Raw genomic sequence first — 19,847 nt, forward strand, 5'->3', positions numbered from 1 at the left:
TTTGTATTTTCTTTTCTAAGTTTCAAACTATCTAAAAAGTTATTTTGTTGAAATCCAAGTCATAAAAAATGCACTACAAACAACAGAATCTTTTATGAAGAAAAGCTAATCCTGTAGTTTAAATCTCTACAAACATGATCTGGAATCAAAATATTTATCCACAAACTGCACTTAAACTGTTCTCTTAAATTGTCTCCTCCCTCTGCACAACAATGACAGCTTGTTGCTTCCTGACCACTTGTTTGTGTTTCACTGGACACCACTTATACCTGTTACACCTCTTAATCCCACTTAGAGACATGCTCCACTGCCACTCCAGCACTCTCCCTGGACGAGGAACAAGCGTGCATGTGAGGATGAGCGTGCCCGTGAGGATGAGCGTGCCCGTGAGGATGAGCGTGCCCGTGTGTAGGAGTCCATTGATGTGAGATAGAGAGGAAGCAAGACTCTCCGCATGTCTCTTAGCCTGTCGTTAGCCGAGCACAAGGCGAACACGTACGCAGCGCTGTTATGGGCTGTGGTTTCCTTGGTAACCGCTCACATGCCTCACAAGGGCACGCAGGGATCCAGCTGTGGTGAGGGCCCCGAAAGAGTAATCCCGTAATCCACAAGGAATATTTACGGAAAGGGAATAGGCTGCTATGAGACAAGCATCACTTTTTACTTCAAGGTAGTAGTGGGTCATACAGGGATAGGCCACAGTGGAATTATCATGAACTGTCTGGTGTAAAGTGCCTCTGCCTATATCACAAAAACACAGTTAAGATCATTAGATTAAAGATTTTACTTTTAGATTAAACTTTTTTCAAATTTTACATCCTGATGCGCCTGTCAGGATAATTACTATATCAATTTATCATTCAATATATGATAGCTGGAATAATATGTTTTTGGGGGTCAGTATTTATCTTGCATACTTTTTCTTTGCACTACTGGGAAAGTTTTGGTCATTTTTTTGGCTACACAAGAAGATTTAAGCTGTAAAAAGTTGAATTAATAACTTCTATGATGCATTATCACAAATTGCTTCTTGGTTGGTGTAAAACTATCATTTATATTTACAATATCTACAAATTAAGTATTAAAGTGTTTCATTCTGCTATGTATTTACTTCAGCTCATGATTTTTTTAACAGTACATTTGGCATAGTTTTATGAGGGGTTACGCTGGTTTAGGTTTTTTGTGTCAGCGGCATAAAAAAGCTTTGATATTATTGTTTATCTTCCATATTTTTTTCATCAATATATCGCACTTCAAAATTTGTTATCGTGACAGTCCTATTTCCTGGTTGGAAATCCTGGAGATGACATCACGATAGGGAAATCCAAGTGTTATGTAGCAACCATATTGTTCACTGGGCCAGAAATTCTAATCTGACAAATAAAAATATAGGAAAACACCTTTACTTTGTTGAAATAATGTTGAAATATTTGGGGAAATGTGTTTCTTGTTCAAATTGTTCCGAACTTTTGATAGACTGCTCCCTAGTGTGATGTTTTCAATAAGGAACTCTAAAGCTGAATTATCTACTTCCTGTCATTTTCAACATATTTTTAAACTTTTCGTCACAAATTGCTTTTTGGTTGGTGTAAAACTTTGTATTTGCTACAGATATTATCACACCAAATTAAATAATAACCTGTCATATGCACTTTATATCATGACTGTTGTTTTGAAGATAACGCAATGTTTCTATTTTGTATATGATTTATAAAACTCATCTCAATCTAAGGGTATAAAATGAACTCTGAAATAAATTTTAGTGAGAAGGTATTATGCAAAATTGACTTTTTCGAGCTTTCTACCATGTTATAAAGTCCACTCATTAAAAACATGCTTGAAGAGGTTTTAGATGTCATCCATGTTTGAGTATTTTAGCGATCTCCCCCGAGCCTTATTCAAACACTCGTCACAATCAGCAGTACAATCCTATCCAAAGCTAAGCCCACAAGCCAACGTCACCCACGCTCCCACGCGGCAATTTTTCATAAAAATACAAACGTGATGGTGGTTACTAACGTTAGTGGGAGCGACCTCGAGGAAAGACGCTGCCTGATTTGTTTGTTATTAATGTTCATATATTGATTTACGAACACAATAGCGAAATAAAAATACCAGGATCATGTAGAGTGGGTTAATACAAACATTTTAAGACCAAAATGATGAGTCTGACAGCAGCAGTTATGACGAGAGGGTTGACAGTTTTCAATAGAAAGTGAATTGGAGCTGATGGAACCAGAAGTGCGTCCACGATCACTTCCTATTCCTGGAACACGCCCAGTAGCAAGTTAGATATGTCCATTTATATATACAGTCTATGGTTAGAAATTAATAACTCAGAAGTGTAATGCCTCCCTTTAACAAATACAGCAGAAGAATTTAAAAAAATTATGAATAATCTCTGTGCAATTGGAGCAAAAATACAAAAGTATTGTGTACAATACATGACTATAACCTCGTTTCCACAGGGCTTGTAAGGGGCGGACCCTGAGTGTTTCCACTGCATAAGGTCATTTATACCCCTCCCTTTTATGGGTCCAAAGCAGACCACTGGAGGTACTACCTTCCAAAGGGGTCTGGAACGGTTGGGACCTGGGACCAGCTCATGGGGGACAGTGCTAATCACGCCCCCGTGAGGTCATCGGAGGACCAGCAGCAACTCCAGCCAAGTTGCATTTCCATGCTCTGAGTGCGGCTCCGGGTCCAGAGGCTCTGCTCTGCTACGTGAACAACTGACGTCACCTCAACATAAACTAATATTAACTTAATATCTAAATCATACCTGAATTAAACTCTCGTAAGGGTGGTCTCAGCAAATCACAAAAGATATTTAGTATACCAAGTTTGTGGCGCTGTGAGACGATGCTAAAGCATAAACACTAAACTGAATCAGGGTTATCGTCTGTTTTTTGCATTTATTTCATGTATCTGCACCTCTATGCCGCATTTGAATCTCTCTTTATTTAATGCATTAGGGTTTGATAGTGCTAGTTATACACTACATTATTATTATTATTATTATTATTATTATTATTATTATTATTATTATTTGGGTGTGTCTTGATAGACCTGTACCACAGCCACAAGGGGCCTGGGCCGTCTGTAATCATAACACATCACTCACTCGGTCAGCACCACCACGAACTCCATGACCTTTTGTGCTTTTGTTGCTTTTACTTGAGTACTTTTACATTTACTTGAGTACTTTTCTTGTAGTGCATTTAGTCGAGAACAGCGTGTGCCCCCTCCCTGCCTCACTCACCCGGTCAGCACCACCACAAAGTCCATGACGTTCCAACCGTTGCGGAGGTAGGAGCCCTTATGGAAGGCGAAGCCCAGGGCGATGATCTTAATGGCCGCCTCGAAACAGAAGATCCCAATGAAGTAGGGCTCCGTGTCGTCCTACAGAGACACAGAGGGGACAAATCAGAAGAGCAGGCCTTTGTGAGGGCTAAGACTGAGGGTAATGAAGCGAGGGAATACAGGGGTGGGGTAAAGACAGAGAGAGAGGACAGGGGAGAGAAAGTGAAGAGGGGAGGGAGAAATATAGAGGAGAGAAGAGAAAGGGGTTAGAGGAGATAGAAGAGAAGAACAAGAGAACGTAAAAAGACAGAGAGAAGACGGGTAGGAGGAGAAAGCGAGAGGAGAGAGGGGGAGAGAAAAAGGGAATGAGTGGAGAGTGGGAGGAGGAGAGAGAGGTGGGGATCAAAGTGGGAGGAGAGGGAAACGAGAAGTGGGAGAGGAGAGAAAGGAGAGGAGAAAGTCAAAAGAAAGGAAGAAGAGAGGTAGGCGTAGAGAGAAATAGGAAAGAGACAGGAGAGGGGAAAGTGAAAAGAAAGGAAGAAGAGAGGTAGGCATAGAGAGAAAAAAGAAAAAGAGAGAAAGGAGAGGAGAACGTGAAAAAAGGAAGAAGAGGTAGGCATCGAGAGAAAGAGGGAAAAGAGAAAGGAGAGGAGAAAGTGAAAAAAAACTAAGAAGAGAGGTAGGCATAGAGAGAAAAAAGAAAAGAGAAAGGAGAGGAGAAAGTGAAAAAAGGAAGAAGAGAGGTAGGCATCGAGAGAAAGAGGAAAAAGAGAGAAAGGAGAGGAGAAAGTGAAAAAAACGAAGAGAGGTAGGCATAGCGAGAAAGAGGAAACAGAGAAAAGAGAGGAGAAAGTGAAAAAAGGAAGAAGAGAGGTAGGCATAGCGAGGAAGAGGAAAAAGAGAGAAAGGAGAGGAGAAAGCGAAAAGAAAGAAAGGAGAGACGTGGGAGTAGAAAGAATGGGGAAAGAGAGAGAGAGGAGAGGGGAAAGTGAACAGAGAGAGAGAAGAGGGAGAGAAGAAAGAGAGGGAAGAGACAAGAGAAGAGAGAGAAGAAAGAGAGCGAGGTAGTGGGAGTAGCAAGTGGTGAAAGGAAAAGGAAATGAGGGGAGGAGAGACAGAGAGAAAGAGGAAAGATGGAAGAGAGATAAGAGGGAAGGCAGGAGAGCAGAGGAGCAAACAGTGAGGTAATGTAGCAAAACTAATCGGAGGCTTTTTCTGAAAAATCATAAATAGAGATAGTTTTGTTAGTGTAGGCAGAGTAAATCATCCCACTATACGATGAGCAGTGCAACCATCATCATAGCTGCACTCACATATGAACTGTAGAGCTGTGTATGTTATTTTTCTATTACCCGGGATGCACAGTAATTATGTACTTTTCTGAGTAGATATTTGTAATGAGTACAAGTACACGAGCATTCTAGCCATATAATTATAATAACAGAATACAGCACAAGTCTATCATTCTTATCTCATCATTGGCCAGAGCTCAGAGAATACGCAGATGTGATTAAAACAACTTAATTCCGATTTAGACAGACAAATTAACCAAGCTTTGTGCACTTTAAGTTTCATTTTTGCAGTATGACTCATTAAAAACGGGGATTATCCTTCATTGTGATTGTTATATTAAAGGTCCTATATTACGCAAAATTGACTCTTGTGAGAGTTAAGCCACGCTGGAACGCGGTTACGTCCTCAAAAACATACCTGGAGTTGTGTTTTGTACAAAGGGGAGTGCTTCCTGTGTTACCACATGACATCACAAGGTGGAACAGAGTGTTTTCTATGTGAGAGAAGAACTAAATATGCAGGGTTTGTGCGTTAAACATGTGTGAATGAAACAAAACACAACTCCAGGTATGTTTTTGACGAGGAAACATCAGAAAATAGCATAATATGGACCATTGAAAAAGTAGTTTTCAATATTATCACAATTATAATATTTTCTGAGGCCATACACCACCATTAAAACGCACAGTTGTGGTAAGATTTTTTACCAGTGTTACAATAAGTACAGAGTATAACTTTAAGAATATGACATAATCTAGACACAAGCCCTCCATATCTTTCTCTCTGTCTCTCTATCTTTTTTATCCCACTGTTCCTCCCTGGAGCCGTATGTATCTCCACCCTCTCCCTTATATCCAGCTCTAAACAGGACTGACAGGACAAGAGCCCACCCCTGATCCACAACCAGCCAATAGCAGCCCGGCGCAGTGGACAGGCATTCACACTGACAGACTGTATATTCATTAGAGTTCAGAGTTTCTTAGACAAAACGCAGGACTTACATAATGCGAGGGCTGGAGGGCTGCCTGCTAAACACGACTATGCTAGCATCTATTGTACATCAGCTCAAATACAGCTCAGTGAAGGAGCACAGCTTAGCAACTTTAAACTGTAAACGGATGCACAAAACTGTATCACATATTTTTCCTCATATTGCACTTTGAAATTGTTAATTGACCAATGTTTTATCATTCTGAAATCCATGTATTGGTACTTTGCAGCTGATGGAGTCAACATTCTCTGGGGATGTGATGCTAACTGTAGACACTGCTCTGTCTGAAGCTCTGTTTTTCAACTTAGACTTTGATCTGAGCTTTGTTTTAACACAATCTGACCGTAAAGAATTGGCTTAACTTGAACTACAACAGGTGAGCTGATTTGCGCTGTTTAACAAGTCTCTCTCAAATAATATTAGTCATAGGGTAGCTAGCATCAAACAACTAATTTTCAATCAATTTTAAGTTAGTCATTCTCACGTTTTTGTTGAAAATCAAACTTCTAAACAGAACCATGAACACACTATTGATCACAGGCTCGTATTGATCCAAAATTGATTGTTTACATCCATTTTTCTTGCGTCTAAAAAACCTTTTGACTGTGTTTGCTAATGTGTGCATTGAGTTTCCATGGTAAATGCTGAATATTCCACCACAGAGATACATGTAGAACACTCACATGATGTCAATGCAAAGTATCAATAGGTTCATGTTATAATTTCAGATGGAGAGGGATGTAGGGGCCTGTATAACTCTACGGGAGATTCACTATCCTCCGTCTACAAATGTTGAACCTTATCATTATCTGTCTGGGACTGGCTGCACAAACGTGTCATATTAATCTTATGTGTTAATGTTCTTTCATCTGACAGTAATCACACATTTGGGTTGAATAATGGCACCACTTTCTGAGGCTGTTATGAGAAAATAACCTCAATTTTGTTAATGTGCAGCCACTGAGCAGATGTTGGACTTTTTGTTTTTGTTTCATGTGGATAGGCTCAGTGATTACAGAGATATTAACCATAAATCAAGTCAACAAATCTGTAATCAGAACAGAAATGATATTGTAAAAGTGCCAAAGTGTGTACTCACCAGGCGCTCAGACATGGGCGTCTTGTCCTCGGCAGGTAGATGCTGCTCCAGAGCTAGCACGATGCAGTTAGCGATGATGGTAGCGAGGATCATGTACTCAAACGGAGTGAGGGAAGCGTTAAGGAACGTTTGGAGGATAAAACATTCAAAACATCATGTACATTTTATAACACATACAAGGAGCAGAGCAGTCAATAGAAAGTAAACAATCCAAACGTCAAAAATAGTGTTTAAAAAGAATCGACATTTTAAAATACATTTATAATACGTTATGTTTGGTTGAGAATTTGGTGATGTCGTGATTTCAGATGGAGAGCAGGGGTCTATAGAACTCAATCATCTTTACTTAATGAACTATGTGACAAAGTGGGCCTTTGTCCCTTTTTAATAGTATTATGATTTGGTTTGCACATCTTTGTTCATTTTCAATAACTTCAATACCCAACAAAATATAACTATCCCGGGTTTGTTTTGTTATCAGTTTAAAGCACCACACATTTGTTAGTTAAATATATTTTATTTAGTTAAATGCGTCTATTCAGTTCAGTCAATAATCATCTTACCTGTATCTCCACATGGTCCAGACAAAGAGGGGGCGTGCCCTATGTCGGCCATTTTATAGGCTTGAGTGGGGTCGTGGGCCGGACCATGTGGAGGGGGAAAAACTGGCTTAAGTTTGTTTATTTCTTTGTGTTAATGTTTTGTATATTTTCATTTCTGGAATTAAGTGTTTATATTGTGTTTAGTTAAACACTTTTGGTAAAGGACTCGGGCCCGAGAGCTGTTTTTATGCAATATAGTGTTTATGATACTCCCACCGCCCCCTGGACAAGAAATGGAGTAGACCGGGGGAGGGGCTTCCAGTACAGGGAAGTATATTAGTCTGGCCAATTAGCCAGATAGGGGACACCTGTGTAGCCAGAGTACACGTGGCTTTTGTTTCAGTTGCTTAAGTTTGGTTGCTTAGTTTTTTGTTGAGCACCGTTAATTTTTGTACATATGTATTATTTTTGTTTGTCCACGGTGTACCACTGCACAGGTAATAAATGTGTTTAATGGGACTTCTTTTGAGTCTGCCTCCTATTTTGATCACTCGGGCCAGCTTCCCCACAAACTACAAAAGTTTAACCTAATCAACTGTTTTTCCGGTTTGATAAGAAAGTTCTACCATAGAATTCTGACCTGTCCTCTTTGTTAACTGCAATGTATGGGCAGTTATATACACAAAAATGAAATGTTGAGCTTAAATATTTTCTTTTTCAAATTAAAGAGGGGGGGGATTTTACTTCTATGGGGTGATAACTGCTAACACGTAACATATTTAGATCACCGTGTTATCTTTTATTGTTTGGAAAATGCTATATTTGCCAAAAACAACATGTCAAGATCCCGCTAATGAAACTACTGCACATTGTATCAGGTTTGCGAAGTTTGTGAAGTAAAGTATTGTTTTCTATCATGCTTTTATGTATTTAAGTAAAATTACAGGAGCATGTGTAGCTTGTAGGCTTGTAGGGTTCAAATAGGGCCCAGGGGAGATGGATGACAAATAAAACCTCTTCAGACATGTTTTTGAACAAAGTTGTAACATGGTAAAAAGCTACAAAAAGTTGATCTTGCGTAATACTGCCTCTTTAAATAATTTGTGTTAAATGAAATGAATAAAATTAATAATATGATAAATTAAGGTCCACTGAGTACTCTCTAAACGGACCAAGCCACAATAACAATCCAGTGAAGAGTGTTAATTATGATTTTGATTATTATTCTGATTTTTATTCTAGGTGTCAAAACTCCTGGAAAGACATTTATTATATTTTGACTCACAATTTGTCATAATTTGTCTTTAAAAAAAAATATAAACAAACAAATTCAGTGGGCCTGTGACTCCATGCCCCCCCTGCCCTCCTCACATTACTCACATACGTCTTTGGAGAACATGGAGGAGTAGGCACAACCCTTCCAGATGGTTGCCCACCTCTCTAGATTATAAAGCATGCATTTTCTCTGGGTCAGTGCTGCAGTCCCTCTATTAAAGAGCTATGAGCCCAGCCAAGCATTAGGCTCCAGAGACAGAACAGTCACAACACATGAAGACACACAGCTCAGAATGTGGCAAATCAACACAATTGCCTTTTAGAGATGTAACACTTTGGGAAGTGTCTGCTGGGGCATATTTGGGGCATTGTGTTGTGGACTACACAGACCATGATGCTTTGCACATGTCCCAGTGCAGCCAACAAGAAGAAATTACGACCAGGGCTGTATTTGACTAAAAGGCATGTTCTGCTAATCGATTAGTCGATTAAAAATGGGGCGTGGAAAGAAGAACTATTCAGTATCTATGATCTGACCAAGTATCTGGCCCAAACTGCACTCACAAAAATACAGCTTTATATGTAAAAATCAGGAATGCATCGATCTGGTACTGGTATCGGACATCAGTGCCAAAACTGAAATGTCCTGGTTGGTATGTTTGTTTGTTTGAATGTTTGAACTTTTGTTACACAAATTTGTTCTGTTATTTGTGGGAAAAATAACAGCTACATAACACATTTGGAACAGTGTTGTCTCATTTTATTTTTGTTTAAAGGAAATAAATACTATTTTCAGTTTCGGCTCTGGTATGGTGGTGCCTCTATTGTAAAAATGCAGAATAAACACAGAACTCACTCCTAAATCTTCAGCTAACGCACTCCCTCCTCCTTCTTGCTGTTGTCTGTACTAGTCTAACTTATCATATGCACTTACAGCAAAGAGCAGATCAGTGGCAAAAGAACAAATTAACAAAAAAAAGTATAATTTGATGGTCCTGTCTTTAAACTCCGCTCGCTTCATTTGGGCCTCTTCCTAACAGACTAACAGGCCACCCATGCTCCACACCAACTCACAGGGAAACTCCTACACAACACCTCAGATGGATCCAAGGCATTCTGGCATTTGGGCACAAATTAGACCTAGAACACGGAGTGGGAATGAACAGAGAAGAGGAGGAAAAGAGAAGAGAGAAGAACAGAGGAGGAGAGGAAGAGGGGAGCAGAGGAGGAGATAAGAGCAGAGCAGCATGACTTGGAAAAAAAACTATCTGCTCTATTTCTGACAAGACAATTAGACTTGCAATTTATGTTTTAATAATAGGATTCAGCTCAAAGTTCACATTTTAAACGCAGCCAGAAGAATTGACAAAAAGAGTGAAATCTGAACTGACAAACTAATACAAGAAACACATTTCAGAACATGTTTGTGCAGAGCTAAACTACAGGGTTAGCAGTTTTTATACAGATTAAAACAGGAGATTTTGTTGTTTGTGGAGGAAATTACGGTACTTCAAAAATGTCAGCCTTTGTCATTTGCTAATTTCGACCATTCAAATTGTGATTAATCTTACAGTCCCTGAGGAGTGTGGAGTAGACAGGTACAGACAGGAGAGAGGAGGAAACAAGAGCAGAAAAGAGTGGACTATTTCAGCACCACGGACAGAACCACACAGACACAGAGAGTAGGCCTTTCACCATCATTACTGTATTAACTTTTCGTCCTGCAAATGAGAGACATAACAATCACTTTTGGACTTCAGTATTTATAATGGGGAACTTTTTGTTTCTTTGTAGTAATATTTGCCTTACTTAAAGAGAGGGTATTAGGCAAAATAGACTGTTTGAGTTTCTGCCATGTTATGTAACGATATCTCATCAAAAACACAAATGCATGAAGAGGTTTTTAGATGTCGTCCATGCATGTTTGAGTAATTTAGCAATCTCTCCCGGGCCCTATTTGAACCCTGCCTTACAGTGCAATTCTCAACCTACAAGCGTACTCCCACATGACAATTTTCAATAAATGTAGACCAAAAAATTATACAAAACTGTAAACAGTAACTTGACAAACCTGACTTAGCGTGGAGAGCAAAGGGAGGACAGACTCAGATTCATCAAAAACAAAAGTGAAGCTTATAAAATATGTTAAAACAAGGTAACATGGGGATCTAAATATGTTATGTGTTAGCAGTTATTACCCCATAGAAGTAAAATACCCCCTCTTTAAGTGTTTAGTTATTGTAGCTCGTGTTTCTGAACAGTATACATGGGTTATTCTGCTTTAGGGTGTCATAAAGTACTTTTCAACATTTTCTTCAGCAATATATCACACTTCAAAATTTGCTAGCATAACAGGTCTCCAGCAGAGCTAACTCGACTGCAGAAGCTAACGCAGGGCTCCAAGCAGAGACGACAACTGTGGCTACACCAGTGCATCCAGGAAGACAAATAAACAAGAAAATGTGCATTTCCAGGACTGCCCATCTTAAACTGCAGAAATCATTTTGGCTCACAGACTCCTTTCAAAGTCATCCAAGAGATGTGTCTACGGGTTTTCACTATTCAGAATTCAGTCAGTGTAATCAAAACATTAAAAAACCCAACTAAAATAAATATGACTTCATTTACTGCCACATTTTGATGCTTAAGTGAAAAAATGTAGGTTTATAGTTGCTAAAAGAAACTCTTGGTCAGCTAAAGACATGAGGGAGCGGCATGGCACTGGCAAAATCTCACAAAATGGTTATTATTCTCATGCAAAAACAACTATGTGCAGAGAAGTAGTAGTAAACCAATGTGTTCATAGGTGAAATGCAGACGTTGGCAGAGTTAAAGAGCCCATATTACACTACTTTTTATCTATGTTATAATGTTGTTTCCTCATTAAAAATATACCACACAAACTCCGCGTATTTAGGCGTTCGGAGTTCTTTTCTCAAATGGAAAACACTCTGTTCCCCATTGTGATGTCACGTGGTAATACAGGAAGTGCTCCACTGTGTGTTTAAACATCAACATTATAACATGGATTAAAGGTCACAAGAATCAATTTTGTGCAATATAGGAATTTTAATATGCAGGTAAGTGGTACATTTGTCCAGCTAACATAGTCCTGAGATATGGATATGTGTAGATGTTTCGATTTTCACAATAAAGTGTACCTTATCCCATGGTCAGTGAGAATTCTAAGCACAAGTAGTTCCGGCAACGGCTAATCACTGTTCTATATCACTACGCTTTGAGCATCACCATAGCAACAGGTAAACAAATGAACTACTGTTACGAGGGACTAGATTTGACTAAAACTGAAATAACGAATGTCTTGAGCGTCCATGTACAGCCAGAATGTCTTAATTTAAAAGTGAAAAAGGTGGTGAACTATGACCAAAGCGTTAAAACAGTGTAACGCAGTGCTCCTCGCTGTTTCATCTTTGAATTACAGAAAAAAAAATGTTCAAGCAACCTTTCTTTCTGTACCGGATTAAGGAGATATAAAAAATAAAAAACACGCAGACTTCAGCCTCTACTTTAAAACCTTTAGACTCACTCTTTCTCTCAGCCCTTTGTTTCATAACAGGTCATGAATTTAAAACCCATCACTGTACTCTCTATGAAAAAGTAGATTGGCCATCGCTGTCTGTCAGAAGAGAACAACACCGTATAAAATGTATAAATTTATAAGGGACTACGTGATAAACTGACTGAATATCTCACTTGTTTGTTGAGCATTGATAAGGGAACTTTTTTTGGCTGTTTTGCTTCCTAAAAATGTAATATATTTCAAGGACGGACAAAATTGGATATTCTGGTGCCACAAATGCAATTTAATAATCCAGTAACAAACATTTATACTCACACCTGCACCTGTTTTTAATGTTTTAAGTTGACTTGCACGCTTTGTTTGTTTTGTTTGCATTGTTTGCGTTGTTCAGTATTGGAACAGGACAGCCATGAAAAGGAGAGCTCTCCCTGTATAAATAAAGATAAATAATAAAATAATCCAGCTCCCAAATCTTCAGCCAAGTCCCTCCCTGTTTTCTCCTCTCTGCAGTGCTCCATATAAATCTTCAGAATAAAATAATAATCCATCAACCAGTGAAGCTACTAAACAACAAAAACACTCCAACTCTTACAAAACAGGCCTATGACATTTCAGTGAAGTTATTTTGATTTTAATAGAAGGTAATAGACTTGACAAACCGATGATACATGTCTAACTGTAATAAGTCAGTTTGAACATGTAAAATGCGCTCTCCTGACTCAACCATCCAACACTGCCTGACTGGGGCCTGCACAACGAGATTTTCCTATAAAAAAGATGTTATATTGTTCTTTTATTTCACTATTTTGTCCGTAAATCAAGATATGAACATTAATAACAGCCAAATCAGGCGTCTTCTTTTTCCCTGAGTTTATTCCTACTAGCGTTAGCAACAGGTTTGATTGACAGCGTTGCTAAGCGTCCGCTCCCTGATAAACCAGTGGTGCGGGTGGAAAGAGGCGTTACCTTCAACAGCCTCGCTCCAGATTGGGTATTTGGTTGCTATGATACTTGCGGTTGGAATTCCAAACATGGAAGTTGGCTCCAAATTCACCGCTATAACTGCTCTAGCCTCGAGGAGCTTCATTTGACTGGAGCTGAACGCTGCGGGTGACGTCGCGCTCACTTAGTCCAATTCTTTATACAGTCTGTGGGAGAGGGGTGAAGAGGAGAGGGAAGAAAGAAGGGAGGAGAGAGTAGAAGGAAAGGGGTAGAGGTTGGAAAGAGAAAGATGAGCATGGAGGATATAGAAGACAGGGGAGAGGGACAGGAGAGGAGAGAGTAGCAAAGAGGATGTGAGATGAGAGGGAGAAAGAAGGGACAGTGGAGGAGGAGAGAAACGAGAGAACAGAACAGAGGATGAAAGAGGAGGGGGGAGTGACTACTGTATAACCATTTAACCATCTGTCAGGTGTGGACTACTTCCTAATTTTGCTACAGCAGTGGTCCGGTACTGTCCGCTCCTGCTGAGGTGGGGAGATGGGAAGGGCGGGTTGACATTTTGAACAAAAGACTTATCAGATGGACCAAGGGGACACGGAGGGGGGAAAGGGTCAAAGGTGAGGGTTTACAGGATGCCCAACGGTGACAGCTTCCTGATAAGAAGCAGGTGCGAGGAGAGACAAGGAGACGGACAAACACTTTTCACTAAATGTTCAGTCGAGATTTGAACCTAAAGAGAGATTTAACCAGGAAGACTGTATAATTTCCTGATTTCTATCATCTGTCTGTCACTGTCAGCCAATCACAGCCCGCTACCTTTGCCTCTCGACCTATCAGCTTTCACGTCAACCTCCTCTGGGAAATTACCTAATTTAGTCCCAGTTTTATGTAGTGTTTGTCCACGTGTGACAGGACCCTGTGTATCTAGCTGATAAAAACTTGTATTTCTACCAAACTAGTACTACAGTAGTATATTATTTGAAGTAACTGTCTGTGTAATCCTTCAGTCGTCCAGGCAGGGTCCATTATCTCTAAAGAAAATTGCCCCGTTGCCAGAATTGAATTTTCTTTTTTGCTATTTCAAGTAATTGTAATTAACTCTGAAGAGTCGGTATGGAGGAAAGAGGTGGAAGAGGAGGAGGAGGAGAGATGGAGATAGGAGGGGGAGAAATAGAGTGAGAGTGAGAGAGAGAGAAAGACGAAGAGGGGAGGAGAGGGAGAAGACACAGGAGTAAAGAGAGGAAGGAATATGGATATGGGGGAAAAGAAATGGGAGAGGAGGAGAACGAAAAGAGGGAGAAAGCAGTGACAGAAGGGATTGAGGAGGGGTAACTATGTGATAACCACTAGATTTTGACTACTTCCTACTGTATTTTGTGTACTCTACCCATCTGCTGTTTAAAATGGACTCTTGTGAGCTTTAATCCATGTTAGATTGCTGTTACCTCATCAAAACAGACCTGGAGTTGCATTTTGTTTCATTCATTCACACGTTTGAGTAACCCTTTATTATTAGTCTGTCTACATCTCCATACCTCAAAACGCTCTGTTCCACCTTGTGATGTCATGAAGCGCAGTAGTTTTCGAGTTAACAGCTACGTTCTCCCTTGAGTTCAGTAGAAAATTGGCCATTCCAGAGTTGAAATCATCCAAATGATTGTAGTGAAGGTGTGTGGAGTTTAAAAACACAGCGGAGCACTTCCTGTATTACCACATGATGACATCACAAGGTGGCACAGAGAGAGAAGAACTCAGCTTAAATATGCAGCGTTTGTGTGTTAAACATGTGTGAATGAAACAAAAAAAACACAACTCCAGGTCTGTTTGTGATGAGGAAACATTATAATCAGAGAACAGAACAGTGTATGTGGGCTCTTTAAACAGGTGTAATTAACATTTGCAATCAGATGCTAGAAAGTACTTGACTCTTGCACCACCTGTGGAAGGATATGGCCACTCTGTGATCCTCTTGGCGTACTTCCTGATGACGTTGTCCTCGCGGAAGATAAACAGCGAGCGGTTGACGGTGAAGCAGTTCTGTTTGACGGGGTTCGGGTTGTAGAGGGCCATGGTGCGCGCCCGCTGTGCCATGGACTGCTTGTACATCCTCTGCCCGCCCGCCGCGCCTCCTCCTCGGGCTGCGGCTCCTCCACGGGCCCCCATACCTCCACCGACACCGACACCGCCGCCGCCTCCTCCTCCACCTCCTCCTCCTCCACCGGGACCCCCTCCGTATCGGCTGGGGAGGTCTTCAGCGAAACGAGCCATCCTGGAACGGTCCAAAAGACAGGCAAATCCAAATTAGTAGTGGTGGGCGTGAAGGGGGCGCGCATCACACCCGGTGCCCAAGCGTCCGCAGCCCGTTACGCGCTCGATCTTCTGGGGAGAACTACCCGCGGTGCCAAACATGCTCGTTAGGTCCTCTCCATCGCTTTTACGCACGGAATGAACGCGGTCAAAGTTGGTCCAAAACGCCTCCAGAGCAGAACAAAACAAGTGGGTGGATAAATCACATCACAGACACGACCCAGAGTGACGATTTAAGATTTTATAAAAAAAAGGCAACGCGCGTATCCAGACACCAGTTGCCTGCGCTCCGTGTAGTAGGTGCAGCCGAAACCACAGCCTCCTCCTCCTCTTCCTGCGCTCGCTCCGGTGGCTCTGGTTCTTCGCGATGCTCTCCGTGTGATGCCTCGCTGCGTGGGGGCTCGGGGCTTTTATACCGCGCGTCCTCGGAGGAGTAGAAGCGCGGAACACGTGACTGACACCGGCCAATGAGCGAGCCGAGCGCCTGTGAGCTGCTGGACTTACGGAGACGTGGAGAAATCAAAGTTATCCATCGATCACACCCAACGCACGGTCACCCAGGAGTTTTGGGGCTTCTCGTACACTCAAATAGCTTGATATAAACCAAAAACTTAATGCAAAACATGTACCTTTTGGTGTTTTCGAAAAAAAGAATAACATATGTCTTGAATCTAATCCTAATCCTGCAAAAATATCATATTTATGGTTGTAAATTTTGCAGCCATTTCCTTTTATCCTCTTATATAAATTCTCTAAACTATTGTACAAAGCCTTGAAAATAAAAGCACTATGTATGTACACAATTTGACATATAAAATGTATTCTTGTATTTATTTTTCTACATTTCTGCATTTTAATATTATTATTGCTCATGTACTAAGAATGGAAGTGGAAATGGTTAAACCTCTTGCTGTTCTTGTTTTTTTACCATTGTATATTTGGGGGAAAAAAATAATAATAATAATAATAAATACACCAGCAAATTCTGAACAGCAGTGTAAATACATTAACAAAGTGAATTTACATCTCTGAAATGGTTTAATATTAGTTTAAACAAGGATTATTTTTAAATATATCCAATCTAAAATAACTTTTTCACTAAATCAACAACAGAACACGTATCTATATGAAGAATAATTGCCCACAGGTTTGTACTTCTCTCCATTTGTTTATCCAGTGATGAAGAAAAGTGTCAATTAATCGTGCGCAATTACGCAGCGAAAAATATATAAAGAAAAATAGATAGATAAATAAATGATACATAGGTAAATAAATAAATAAATGGACGGACAGACAGACAGATGGATAGATAAAAGGATAGATAGATGGATAAAAGGATAGATAAAAGGATAGATGGATGGATGGATGGATGGATAGATAGATAGATAGATAGATAGATAGATAGATAGATAGATAGATAGATAGATAGATAGATAGATAGATAGATAGATAGATAGATAGATAGATAGATAGATAGATAGATATGGATGAATGGATGGATGGACAGACACATGGACAGATAGATACAGATGGATAGAGATGGATGGATATGGATAATGGATGGACAGATAGCTAAATAGATAGACGGAAGAATAAATGGATGGATGGATAGTTACAGACAGACAGACAGATAAAAATCAATTTCAAAAGACCAAAAAAGTGTATAAAACTCTTAAAATGCTCGTTCTACTACAGCACGAGTTGAAAACAGCTGGATTTTGCCACGAAAGCGGATTTATTTACTTATTTATGTCAGTCTATTTTCTAATGAAATGTATTTATCTTGATTTTTTTTTCTATTCTCTTGCTGTGTTCTCTTATAAACCACACAAATAAATAAAAATAAAGTCTGAAATCCACGTGGCTAAGAGACTTACCTTATTACCGTATATACTTTACCTCTTGCCTTAAAAACAGTTCATTTTGTGATGGTTAAATTAAAAACACAAGCTGGAACGCTGCGTATTAACATATTTAGGACAAAAGAAAGACCCAGGGTAACTTAAAAGGCGCATACAGCCTAAATGTTCCATGTTGCCTGAAGTAATACAGTTTTTTGATCGCTGCATTCTCCCTGCACGTGTTAAATCGCCTTGTAGCTAACACTGGCACAATAATGACACAACACGCTCTCTCCAAATGTCAACCTCGCGTGAACTTGGTCAGTAAAATTAAACGTGTCAATCATCTCCTGCGGGCGAGACTTACTCTTTACCGCTCCGTTCTGTTTTTAAAGTGTAAAGTAAAATTTCTGACAGGTTTAAATTGTTCTAAAATCCTGTGTTGGGGTTTTTCTGAGCGCGCGCGGTGTTCAGTCAACGGAAGAAGCGCGAGACACACTGGACTAGGGCGACATCTGCTGGTGAGTGTGTGCACTGCAGGGCGCTAAATGTGGGCAATCAAAATATTTAGTTTGTTCCGGAGAAATAAGAAGAAATGCCGCAAAATTTGGCATGTCAGTAATGTTTTATTCTATTTCCATGATTCCCTGAAAACAGAAAGTTAAAACCATACTTTGTAACAGTCGCCATGGAGATAAGTGCGTTTTATGACATACTGGAGAATCTTAAGTAGCCCGGCATAGGACATTTGAAAAAAAACAAACATATATATATATATATATATATATATATATATATATATATATATATATATATATATATATATATATATATATATATATATATATATATATATATATATAATACAAAAATATATAATAATAATATATCTTGAAGCAATGACTTAATTATCACAAGGGAACGAGGTATTATTTTTATTTTTCATGTTAAATATCTGATGATGAAAATATATGGTTAGAAATTATTATGTTCCCTCAAGATAATATATTTTTCATTTTTTAATTTTGTAAATGTCATTTTTCACCTTTCCACTATCTGTGGGGTTCTGTAGAATTTTCCAAAAGATGGTTTAAACTATTTCCGTGAAGCCAGGTGATGTGCCATCTCTCTTTTGTCCACTGTTTTTTTTCTATGTTTTTTTTTTTTTTTTTTTTTCTGACCAAAAGTAAATACTTATAATTTTTTAATGCTGATTTACTTGCCAAAATAAAGCCTGACAGCCCCTATTGTGTGGTCCCACCTGTGAGTCCACTCTGAGCTGTGGGCGTCCTCGTGTCTCCGTACGATGCTGTCCACTCCCCCACAACCCGCCTGGCTCTGACCCTCCAGGCACAGGACGGACTGGGGGGAGGTGTCAGCTGGCTGCCATGACAACCCGTCCTCCCGCTCCTCAGGTGAGCAGGGGGGCGTGTCTTCCTCCTGTAGTGGGCGGGGGTCAGAGCGGGGCTTCCGTGCAGGTGCGGACGCCCAGGTGTCCTCATACTCCGCCCCCAGGGTCAGCATCCTCCAGGAGCTGTAGGTGGCTGAGCGCACCGCTGGAACAGATTGTGTTCATTTATATTCAGTGTATTCATTATTATAGACCCTTTAAAATCCTGTGTTTTCAGAATATTCAAAATGTCAGAATAGAGACGTGGAGACAAAATGAAGCAGACACAATACAGTTTGAATGATTCACTGATAAACAGATCTAAATGCCAATGATTTTAAGACTTTATAATAAAAAATAAATTACAACTCAGAATTCCCAGGTACAAATGTTTGTTTGTTTGTTAGAAGAATAGAAAAATACAGTTTTCTAGAAAATTGTGTCAAAATTATGTTTGAGCTTCAGTATAATTTATAGTGAAATGTGTAATATATCTGAAGATGAAATGAAAAACTGTAGTGGGGTAAACATTTCTGTAAGTATTTTTTCTGCCTGTCATAATCTCCCAAATAAATAAATAAACAAATAATGTAATACACAGCTGTAAATGTTTTTAACCCAAGCTGGTTTCATTTGCCAAACAGCCTTTGGTGGTGGCGGTTGGTAAATCCCACTTTCCCCATTGAAATAACATGTTCCATTTCACTTTTGCCTCCAGCTGCCTTTGTTTCAGAATAGAATATGTTTTTGTTTACACATATTTAAGGATTTATAATGTAGGTCACATGGACTGGTACGATGATGTTCCCCACAGTATTTCCCAACCAGGATTAACACAACTGCAGGTGCACATGAACATTACACAAGGTGTGTAAAATGACAGCCAGCTGATAATGAAATATTTGCAGTCTTTATATTTCAAATATCTCAAAGCACGACACAATAGTTATTATTCATTCACTCCGTACTCCATAGTCACAGCTGCCCCAGAGCAAACTGACAGAAGTGAGGCTACCAATCTGTGCCATCGGCCCCTCCAACCACCACCAACACTCACTCACACACCACATTTATACCAGGCAATGTGGGTAAGGGTTTTTCCTGAAGACACAACAACAGTGTGCATAATTTAACATGTTCATCTTTCCATTCATATTCAACAAAACATTAATAAGAATTGGCACTTTAACTGGAGTAGCACATACCATAGACCACAGTGGACCTCCTCTCAGCCCAGCGGGACCTGATGGGCAGCCTCCTCTTCATCATCCTGTCCTGGGTCAGTGTGGACCAGGGTTTGGGTCAAAGTCCAGTCCAGCTCTG

At 39.8% G+C, this 19,847-nt stretch overlaps 1 protein-coding gene across 1 annotated transcript in view; it reads right to left on the bottom strand.

The window, feature by feature from the left end:
* Positions 1–15,254, bottom strand: part of cacna1bb (calcium channel, voltage-dependent, N type, alpha 1B subunit, b) — a 194,469-nt gene extending 179,215 nt beyond the window's left edge. Inside the window, exons 1-3 of the mRNA XM_055225690.1 lie at positions 14,938–15,254; positions 6,687–6,792; positions 3,263–3,402 (exon numbers count right to left, since the gene is read on the bottom strand). Of these exons, the coding sequence (XP_055081665.1) occupies positions 3,263–3,402; positions 6,687–6,792; positions 14,938–15,254 (563 nt within the window). The remainder of the gene's footprint in view (positions 1–3,262; positions 3,403–6,686; positions 6,793–14,937) is intronic.
* Between the last annotated feature and the right edge of the window lie 4,593 nt (positions 15,255–19,847).

The sequence above is a fragment of the Periophthalmus magnuspinnatus genome, chromosome 12 (assembly GCF_009829125.3).
Source record: "Periophthalmus magnuspinnatus isolate fPerMag1 chromosome 12, fPerMag1.2.pri, whole genome shotgun sequence".
Taxonomy (NCBI): Eukaryota; Metazoa; Chordata; class Actinopteri; order Gobiiformes; family Gobiidae; genus Periophthalmus; species Periophthalmus magnuspinnatus.